The following is an 8,701-nucleotide window of genomic DNA, read 5'->3' as shown; positions in this document are numbered from 1 at the left end:
CCTTCATTTGCTGTGCAGTTTGACGAGCACGTAGGGCAATTTGGTAAGTCAGTTTTAGTCAGATGTTGTTCTTTAGATATTGTTTCCCCTTGTGTCTGTTCCGGGTTGACCCTCCCCCTGAGCTTGATGAGGTGTAGATAAATTCGACATAATATTTTTCTGATACCTACATCACACCAGACCGCATCTCACGATTTTTGAATAATTATAGACCGTATTCTTTACTAGGTGACTCGCCTGATGAATTCCTATGTAACCATGTGTTAGTGTGGCCGTTCTTGTATGCTCTGTTCGTTTTCTTGGGTGACTCACCAAGCGACTCGCCTTGTCACTAGTCACCTAGATTGTTACCTCCGGTGTGGCCTTAGCAAGTTCAGAGTGGGACAGTGTTCTGAGACGTAATTTCCAAAAAGATCTGGGCTTAGATTTTCTGCGATCTAAATATACATGGTAAAATGTCTTAAGCTAAACGTAGAGCTATAGCTAATGATTGGATCAATGTACCAATATTGGTGGGCTAGTTCTAGCTAATGATAGAGATTGGAACAGTGGACTAGTCTCGAGCTGGCCGAGTGCTTTTTCCTTAACCTTAACCTATCCTAGATCATAAAAGTGCCATTATTCGGTTTAAATGACCGCAAATATGTAGACATCTACTTGGACAACTTAGCCTCTGATAAGGAACCGAACGATGAGACGACAGTTCGAATTTTGACGGACGGCATTTTTACTCTTTTTTTTTTGTTTTTATTGAAGTAGAAAAATGTCGGATTTGATCTATGCCGTGTCCGAAAACGACATACGCAAGAAGGAGGACGTACTCACCCTTGTCATACACTACGTGCTTATAAGGAACGGGTACAGATGCATCGGGCTGGGAGTCTCGAGAGAGCTGACTGGGAACGAGCCGAGCTCGGAGGTCCTGCCGGGATAGAACGCAGCGTCGAGCTACCCGATAAGATACGTCAACGACAATTCTCTCTACATTCTCAGGGGTGTCCCTGAAAACATCGTGTTCAATTTTTTGAAAGGGAATGACTTGAACGTATCGAACGTGGCTTTCAATGCACAGAATGCAGTCAACAGCTTGAAAGGGCCTGTCACTTCGTTGCTAGAGGATTATAGACAGGTCATAGACAAAGTTAGGACAGAGCTTCTTGAGCCGCACAAGGACACATTAAACAACAAAGAAGCCACAACACAGACAAACAAACAGAGTACCAGTGTCGGCACATCCCAGGGCACTCCAACTTTGCCCGCTCATATACCTACACCGATTAATCCTGGACGTATCATTGGACAGCCTGCCGTTGATCCATTTTGGGTCGACCCTGAGAGGGATCCTTTAAGGGTCGGTCGTAGTAATTTGGACCCATTCAGCAAGGGGGGAGGCATGATTTTTAATCCGTTCGACCCTCGTTCAGGTGGTTTTATGGATCCCGGTGCTGGCATACCTGGAGGTCTTCCGAGGGGTGCTGTACCTCCTGGTGCAAGGCTTGATCCGTTTGGACCACCACGAGGTCGACCCGATCAGAGGCCAAGGCCCCCACCAGATGCAGATCACTTTCAACCACCAGGATTCGACGGAATGTTCATGTAAAAATTCACAACTTTCAAGTGACTTCTTTCATCATAACTTGGACAACAAAATAACGTTGTTTAACAAAATAATGTTGTTTAATGTGTCCTTGTGCGGGTCAAGAAGCTCTGTCCTAACTTTGTCTATGACCTGTCTATAACAAGGTCTCCATGCAGGCTCATTCTAAAGCAACACATCTAAAAACTGATGCAGCCAAAATGGATATTTTCCTGTATAAGGTTAACTGAGACACATAATTAAAAAGGTTCATGGCGGAACGGGGTTCTGACTACAATAACTGTAGTCACAACCTCCAGAAAGATCTGGGCATAGACTTTCTGAGATCCAAATATCCTATAGCTGGTAAAAAGTCTTGAGCTAAACGTAGAGCCCTAGCTAATGGTAGAGACTGGAGCAATATACCATATGGAACGCGGTGGGCTAGTCCTCGAACTGACCGACTCTTTTTCCTTAATCTTAACCTATCCTACATCATAACAATGCCATTATTCGTTTAAATGACCGCAAATATGTAGACATCTACTTGGACAACAAAACTACATGGTCATATGCAGTCTGATCATAAAGCAACACATCTAAAACCTGATGCAACCAATATGGGCACTTTCCTGTGGTCTGTAAGGTTAACTAAGACACACAATTAAAAAAGTTCATCGTGGAACAGGGTTCTGAGGTAATAACTGTAATAACAATAGTTATTCAGATATCGTGAGATGCGGTCGGGTGTGATGTAGGTATCAGAAAAATATTTTCTTTATCGTGCCAACGTTTCGATCTTTATTGAGATCATCTTCAGGGCTCAAAGTGTTTGTCTTCTGTGTAATTGTGCCATTCTTCCCTGAAGCACTCTGAACACGACACGCAAGAACACTTTCTTCAGGGCCTGGGATTTACAAACAATGTTTACATTTAACAAATACATTTAGGATGTAGAAAAGTGAATTTATACAATGCAAAATATATTTTATATTCAAACAAAGTATTTCTACTCACTGAAGATGATCTCAATAAAAGATCGAAACGTTGGCACGATAAAGAAAATGTTTTTCTGATACCTACATCACACCCGACCGCATCTCACGATATCTGAATAACTATCGGTTAACGGTCACTAATCTCTACACATTTCTACACGAGAAGAACGATGTAATAACAATGTCCAAAAAGATCTGGGCATAGATTTCTGAGATCTAGAGACTGGTTCAATGTAACAATATTGGTTGTACACAGGCCAATTGTTTTTTGACACACACCCAAGAGACTCACCTTCCCGTCATAATTGGCCATTTTTGAAATAAAACCAAAACTGATCGAAAATTATCTTCAAAGTAGACGTTACCACTCTTCTCTTTTCGCCTTTAGGCCAATTTGGTGGTTCCAGAATTCCAAAAGCCAACAAATAACGTGTACAACGATTCATCCGAGGATCTCTTTTTCTCACCCCTTTATAAAAAATCTCTAACCTCTCTCGTAGGCAAAAAGTTAAGGAGCATTAGAGTTGTTTTAAGCCCTTGGAAACCAACCCCCTTTCGCTTTTCCCTTCTAATCGAGGCCGATAACTAAAAACTCCCCAAACCTTCAACCGTTCTCTAATTCAGTTTTATTGCTCTTCCCGATAATTACGGTTCTCCTTCTCCATGAAAATATTCCCTTTCGCACGGACGAACCTCGACTCGTAAAAAAAAGGGCTCATTCCGGATTCGTTAAGATTCCTTAATTTTATCCTTTTGTTATCTCTTTACGTGACTCATCAAATGGGATTTTACGGCTAAAGACCCTTTTTATTCAGGATTTTTTTTTCTTTTTTAAATCTAATCTGCAATTTATTACAAGATTTTTTTTCTTCCATTTTAAAAGATTTTTCTTGAACACTTTCTCCGCGTTTCAGACCCGGGCGAATTCGGGACGTCGAGCGTATTCCCAAGTCGATACAATTAGCCACCATTCACATGATAAATCCCTGCTTATACGGCAGGGGTTTGATTTAATGGTGATGTGGGTGCAGACAATGAATCGTTAGATGAGGACGCATTACCATTTAAAAGATTTCATTACCTGTATTTAGGAGGCCGAGATGGTAGATAAGACGTAATATGCCCTCCAAATGGATTCAAATCAAGATTCAAAATAAATTCGAGACATCGTCCATTCGAACAGTTGACAGGTTTAACAATTCGGGCAAGGTCTCGTTGCAAAATCGAAACATATTTTAAACATTAAGAAAAGTTATAAATCTGCCAACATCATCATCTCTAAAAGTAGAACCTTGGAACCTTCAGCTCATTCTCATATCCGCGCATTGTTATTTAATTTCGTATGTATTTTCATTTTATGCCAATAAAAAACAAAGGNTTTCTTTATCGTGCCAACGTTTCGATCTTTATTGAGATCATCTTCAGGGCTCAAAGTGTTTGTCTTCTGCTTAATTGTGCCATTCTTGCGTGTCGTGTTGAGAGTGCCCTGAAGATGATCTCAATAAAGATCGATACGTTGGCACGATAAAGAAAATGTTTTTCTGAAACTTACATCAGACCAGACCGCATCTCACGATTTCTGAATAAGAAGGATCAGAGGTTAGACGGAAATTTTGTAGCTTAATTTTATTTCATTTAAAAAGGGAGTGGATCGTTATGATTGATGTGGTTGGAAAAAAAAAAGAACGGGGTATTGACGATGGATCTAAGGACTAGTGATTGTAAGATTTGGATTCTGAGGAATTTGGAACCTTTGGCCAAACCCCGTTGTTCTATGAAGTAATAATAACAATAGAAATGATAAATGATGGAGTGAGTGTGGTGTTCAATCTTTTTTAAAAAGATAGTTCCTACTCACAGTAAGTTGTTTTTGCAACGATCCGGATTTCGAGCCTTTTAGCTCATCATCAGGTTGAAGGACTTCTACAACCATCGAGAGACGTGGTATCTTTTTAAAAAGGATTTAGTAATAATAATGGCAATGGTAATGAGGATTATACGAAGTGGGCTTTGTACTTCCCAGGCACTGCAGCCTTCTTCTGGCTTCTAACTTCTTAGTTCCCTAGTTCATGGCAATAGAATCAGTCGTTCTTCTTGTACGTATCAGGTCATTGACGGGGTATCTCAAAAATATATATTAAAATTCTCCTGATCAATCAAGCCCTTTGGTCTTAAAACGATAGCGACATTTCTTTAATCGTCGTATTTGGTTTTTGATGTATTTATTAGCGTGAATGTATGAATGAGACGTCCAGCATCACAGGAACATCACCCCGCAGATCATTGTTTCTTATTGGGGCGTATTTAGGGAAAACTCCTCAACAAACTTTCCTAGTTTCTCATGCGTAGAGCCCGGATATCTATGTAGCTTTTTGTTAACAATTAAGGCCAATGTGGTCAGATTCATCCGAAAATGGTTTATATTTTATTATGCATACTTTAACATAGTTGAAGAATAATGCCAATTTGAAACATTTTTGATTACTTAAAGAAACAAATTAGACAATTAAGTACACAAGAGGTAAAACCAAAAGATTAAAAATTGATTCACATTTCATAATTTTCCAAACAAAATACGTAAACAAACTGAGACAACGGAATTTTACTTTAAATAATCTGGAGTACCGCCGGGCAGTGTGCTCTAACTTATCCTTAATGACCTTCATACTGCTCATGAAGGTTATTGAGGATAGATGAATGTTATGAAGGATGATGAATGCTCCCACTGTACCATCCTTTGACCCGACGATCTTGAGGTTGCTGCGGAATTACTGCACAACTATTGATACAGACAATAAAGAATGAGGAAGAAAGCAAATCCATGTCACGTTTACAAACCGAAACAAATCTCTCAAGAGATACTAAAACAATGTTCCTATCCCTAAATCCTAGCGCGTTTAATACCTTGGGTTCCACTTAGATAATGATGAAGATGATGATGGATACTAGGAAATGGAATTTGTGCTCCCTAGGCAGTGAAGCTGATTGGCTTATTAGACGTTCCTAGTACCTTAGTTCACTGAGATATAGTCAATAGTTCTCAGAAGTATTAGGTCATTGATTGTTACTGCTACAAGTTCATACCTTAAGCCGTTGCTTCGCATTCGGAGATGATATAGGTGGCTGTTTTCTCCTCCTCATTGCAAAATCTGCAGAAGGGATCATCGTTCTATGTGCCAATATTGTGTAGATGTTTTCTCAGGTGCCAGTGAACGGGTAGCATTCCTATCAATGAGTATAGACCTCTCAAATTGCAGCAATGAGTTTGCCAGGCTTGCTGGGGTTGTTTTAACATAAGTTTAGCGTGTCTAGCACCGCTACATTTTCTCCACGTTCTGCACTTCTCCTTTTGTATTATTTGGATCCATTCTGCAATGGAGGATTTTGTATTTGTTTTTGTTATCTCAAGTACCGGTTCAGGCCCTATGTATGTTCTTGCAGATCGTCTTTTTGTCATGTGTCTGCTTTATCGTTACCCAAAATTCCTCTGACCTTGGCACCCAAGATATCATCAAGTTGTTATGTTTCCTCAAGTTTTGGATATTCTGGATGCATTCACTTTCTAATTTTGATATGTTGTTTTTTTACATGTTAATGCTTTAATAGTTGCTTGGCTCTCAGATCATATAGGGATTTTTTTGCCATTAACCATTTCTAGGTGTGTTTGTGTTGTGTAAAAATCTACCTTTTTAAGATTTTTAGAGCAGAAGCGTTGATGGCATGTATTTTTGCTTGACAGGCCGAATATGAGTATTCTGTTGTCCATAAAGTTTAGATCTACTATGTAGTAGACATTTTTGAGTAGAGTATCAAGGTGAGTTGTTTGTCTGCACAGCACCAAGTACCAGATGATGTTTTCGGTGGGAAGGGGCATTGTGGTTATAACAGATTGGAGATAGACGATGAGACACAGGTAGAGGGGAAGGTTATGTTTTGGGATTTTACGATGTTCAGTTTGATTCGTCATATTTTGAACCATTGTTCAATAGAATACAGGTGTGTCAGGACGGTTCGGTAGATACGACGTGGTCGGAGTTAGAGAAGATTAAATGGCAGTTATGTTTCATCCAAGTGCATCCATTCCTTCTGACCGAAAGTCCTTATAAAAATCGTCAACTCTCCTCACTACGACACTAACCTCATTATTAACAATGATGCTTTTGCCAACGAACTTATCCGTTCTTGATTCCAAAAGTTTTACACTAACCTAAGCCTACTGCTTGCGCCCTTTCTATTCATTCCCATTCATGGAACCTGCCACGTCACCTTATTCGATGATGGTCTCAAGACCTCCTTGTCCATCATACTGAGTGCCATCATTGGCTCGTTTGTTTCTCATGGTGCGTTCCTCCGGGTTCAGCGCTGGCATAAGTACTGTGACCGTGGGAAGAAAAGTTTTATGATCACAGTTGTAACATTTACTAACAAGTAAAGCGTATATATTCGATTATGGCTGTTCGTTCTTAGCATCACAGTTTTAACGTCTTTAAAAGTAATATTTCTCCAGCTTATGTTGAGGATGTAGGGGTTTTGTTCCCGAAATACTGCAACCTTTTGGCTTATTTGTACATTCACTAGTTCCACAGTAAACTGCAATCTATTGGATCCTTCTCCTTAGAAGTACTAGGTACTTGACTGTCATGGCTACGATTCCTTTTCCTGGGTTTTCTTTGTATCCCAGTTTATTCCTCGACTGAGATGATGGGTGGCTGTTACTACGTCTTCATTGCATAACCCACATTTGATGTCATCACTGAATATGCCCATGATGTTTAGATGTTTTCTAAGACGCCAGAGATCCATTGTACTACTCCTCTTAGCCTTCTCTAACTGTAGCTGTTATTCACTTATCCTTATGCAGAATACGACCAAATTCTGTAATGGAGGATTCTGAGTCTGTTTTCGTTCACCCAAGAAAGGTTCAGGGTATATAGGCTCTGGCCAATCTGCGTTTTACTTACCCTTTGTGACCTGGTACTCAAGGTAACATGAGTTTTTAGTTTTCCCCAGGTTTTGGAGATTTTGGTTGCTTCCACTGACTAATTCTAATGTGATTTTTCTTACATGCTATTGCTTTAATAGCTGCTTGGCTATCCGATCTGATGAGGAATTTTGGGTAGTGTAGCCTCTTCTAAGATATCCTGAGTCACAAGAGTTGATGGCATGTATTTCAGATTGCAAAATCAAGGTTTAATGATCAGAGACTGTTCCGGTTGCTTCATATGTTTTGGAGCCATCTGCATACTTCTTCATTGCATCTGAATTCTTCTGTTTTGCAGTCTGTTGAGTTTTTATTGGATGTAAAGGGTGTTTCCCGGATCATATAGTCACCCCATTTCTAAGAATGGGTTTCTGATATTACCAATTATTGTTGTGTGCCTGAAGTAGTTCGCACCCAGTTTGACTGTGGCCTAGAGACTAAAAAAGTTTGTCCTCGTATCTCCTTGTATAAATGTTTCCACAGTAGGTTCACTAGTGTTTCTTGAGCAATTAACGTGAGGTACTTAAGATTGTCAGTCTTGGTATGCTGTCTAATGTTTGGCTATGGGGCGCCGGTGGCCACAACGGTTTACGCGTTGGCACCGAGTTCATTACAATAAGGTAAAGGTCCCAGGTTCGAATGCAGGGTACTGGATACAGATGGCTCCAAAACACGTGAATGAAATGTATCAGTCGTTTTATGCACAACCCAAAAACAAGAGCAATCATACTAATTCTAGATCTGCCAAGGTGATGTACGTGCCATCAACTCTTGTGACTTAAAATCTTGAAAAAGGCTGCTCTACCAAAAAATCCTAGTAAGATCGGATAGCCAAGCAGCTATTAATCCTGATTAATTATTATTAATTAATAGCCCCAGATTACATTAGCTTGTAAAAAAATCTCATTTGTCAGTGAATGCATCCAAAATCTCCAAACTTGGGGAAACACAACAACCTGATGTTATCTTGAGTGTCTGGGCACAAGGGAATTTTGGGTAACTAAAAGGTTGTGTTCCCGGGATCATATAGTTACCCTATTTCTATGAATGGTTTTCTGATTTTTATTAATTATTGTTTTGTGTCCGAGGTTTTTAGTTCCCACCTAGTTTGATTGTTTGTGGAGCCTAAAAAAGCTTTCACTCGCC

At 39.8% G+C, this 8,701-nt stretch overlaps 1 protein-coding gene across 1 annotated transcript; it reads left to right on the top strand.

Annotated features, from left to right (window-relative positions):
- The first annotated feature begins 763 nt into the window (after positions 1-763).
- LOC106662960 (proteasome inhibitor PI31 subunit-like) lies at positions 764-1,637 on the top strand. The gene is given in 1 exon segment (XM_024230083.1): positions 764-1,637. A coding segment is annotated over 1 exon segment (837 nt). The 3' UTR covers positions 1,601-1,637.
- Positions 1,638-8,701: the final 7,064 nt, after the last annotated feature.

This window comes from Cimex lectularius, unplaced genomic scaffold (genome assembly GCF_000648675.2).
Source record: "Cimex lectularius strain Harlan isolate CLEC.00 unplaced genomic scaffold, Clec_2.1 scaffold311, whole genome shotgun sequence".
NCBI classification, from domain to species: domain Eukaryota; kingdom Metazoa; phylum Arthropoda; class Insecta; order Hemiptera; family Cimicidae; genus Cimex; species Cimex lectularius.
The sequence above is the reverse complement of the archived record's forward strand: the minus strand, read 5'-3'. Positions and strand labels throughout refer to the sequence as shown.